At 41.6% G+C, this 1,684-nt stretch overlaps 1 protein-coding gene across 1 annotated transcript in view; it reads left to right on the top strand.

The window, feature by feature from the left end:
- Positions 1-1,684, top strand: part of LOC106883286 (uncharacterized) — an 11,112-nt gene that overhangs the window by 2,406 nt on the left and 7,022 nt on the right. The window contains exons 3-4 of the mRNA XM_014934244.2: positions 162-236; positions 1,261-1,380. Of these exons, the coding sequence (XP_014789730.1) occupies positions 162-236; positions 1,261-1,380 (195 nt within the window). The remainder of the gene's footprint in view (positions 1-161; positions 237-1,260; positions 1,381-1,684) is intronic.

The following is a 1,684-nucleotide window of genomic DNA, read 5'->3' as shown; positions in this document are numbered from 1 at the left end:
CCTCCTTCTCTAACCCAACAACACCAGTAACAACAACCGTCACTATATTATTCTCTCTCTCCCCCCCTCCTTCCTCACCCCCTATCCCCCACGCACCACTCACCCCACCGCCCCGTCCACACACATTTCTCACCTGTTCTCTCGCCCCTCGTTACTTCCAGATGCAATCTGCTGCTGTGAAAATACTCACCTTCATATCCGCGAGCAACAACTGGTGCCGACACCAACTCATCCAGGTAACATGGCTTCACAGCATCCACTCCTTCTCTGTCTTCATTTCGTTGTTTCTTGTCTCAAAATTATTGCCTTTATGAGTTGGCTTAAGGGCTTAGTGGTTAGGGGGCATTCGGCTCATGACTGTAAGGTCGTGAGTTCAATTCCCGGTGACGCATTATTTCTTGCTCTGCCTCTCCCCTCGGCTGGCAAAAAGGAGCCAGCCTTATCACATTCTGTGTCACGCTGAATCTCCTTGAGAACTACACAAAGGTTAAGCGGGTCTATGGAGTACTCAGCCACTTGCATGTTAATTTCACGAGCAGGCTGTTCCAGTGATCAGATCAACTGAAACCCTTGTCATCTAAGCTAACGTAGTGCCAGTTAAGGGTTCGTGGTAGGGAGTCATCATTGGCCCCTATTTCTGCCACAACAAACACCTAGGTTTCGCCATCACTGAATCTTTTTTTTTTGTAGATTACTCGTCTCCAATGCTGCATCTTCAGCCCTCAACAAAACTTAATCCCTATATAATACTCAAGAGAGATCCACAATTGCCTACTGCTTCCCAACATTTTGCATGGGGCCATTGACTACCAGCCCCTTAACTGTCAGCCCTTAACAGTCAGCCCCTCAACTGTCAGCCCCTCGACTGTTAGCCCTTAATTGTCAGCCCCTTGACTGCCAGTCCCTCAACTGTCAGCCCCTTGACTGTAGCCCCCTAAGTGCTTAGCAGCAGCATTTCTTCCGTCTTTATGTTTTGAGTTCAAATCCTGCCGAGGTCAACTTTACCTTTCATCCCATCCAGGGTCAATAAAACAAGTACCAGTTGAACATATAATCACCTCATCCCCTCCCCTAAACTTGCTGGCCTTGTGCCAATATTTGAAACCATTATTATAATTCCCCTCTTTTTTGTTTGTTTCAGTTTTTGGATTTTTCTTTTATTAATTTTTCCCTTTGTTGCTATTTTTCTTTCTCGTTAATTAACTTCTTATCATTATCATTACTGTTGTTGTTGTCGTTGTTATTGTTGTCTTCTTTCAGAAAGACATGGCATGCGGGCAGAACATCAATTCCCTGCTAAAGGGCAGCGCTTGGCAACAGGAAGTTTTGACCATGGCCACCTCTTTGGTAGCAAATCTGGCCGTTTGTTCGTCAGACACGGTTCGTACCAGACTGTTGTTGTTGTTGTTGTTGTTGTTGTTTCCATGGTTGCCATTATCACAGATAAACTAACTGAAACCAGTGCAGATGAAAATATTGTATATATATATATTTATATATATATTATATTTATTATATTATATTTATCTTATGATATTTACTTTACTTTATATTATACTCATTTATTGTGCTTTTAATTATTAATTTTTCTATATGTGATGGATTTTCATCGATGAGTTCTTGAAACTTGGTTCTTTTCCCTAAAACTATATAGTTTATATATATTTTATATATATATATATAT

This window comes from Octopus bimaculoides, unplaced genomic scaffold, assembly GCF_001194135.2.
Source record: "Octopus bimaculoides isolate UCB-OBI-ISO-001 unplaced genomic scaffold, ASM119413v2 Scaffold_283264, whole genome shotgun sequence".
In the NCBI taxonomy this organism is placed as follows: Eukaryota; Metazoa; Mollusca; class Cephalopoda; order Octopoda; family Octopodidae; genus Octopus; species Octopus bimaculoides.
Note: the sequence above shows the minus strand (reverse complement) of the source record. Positions and strands in the feature narration are given on the sequence as shown.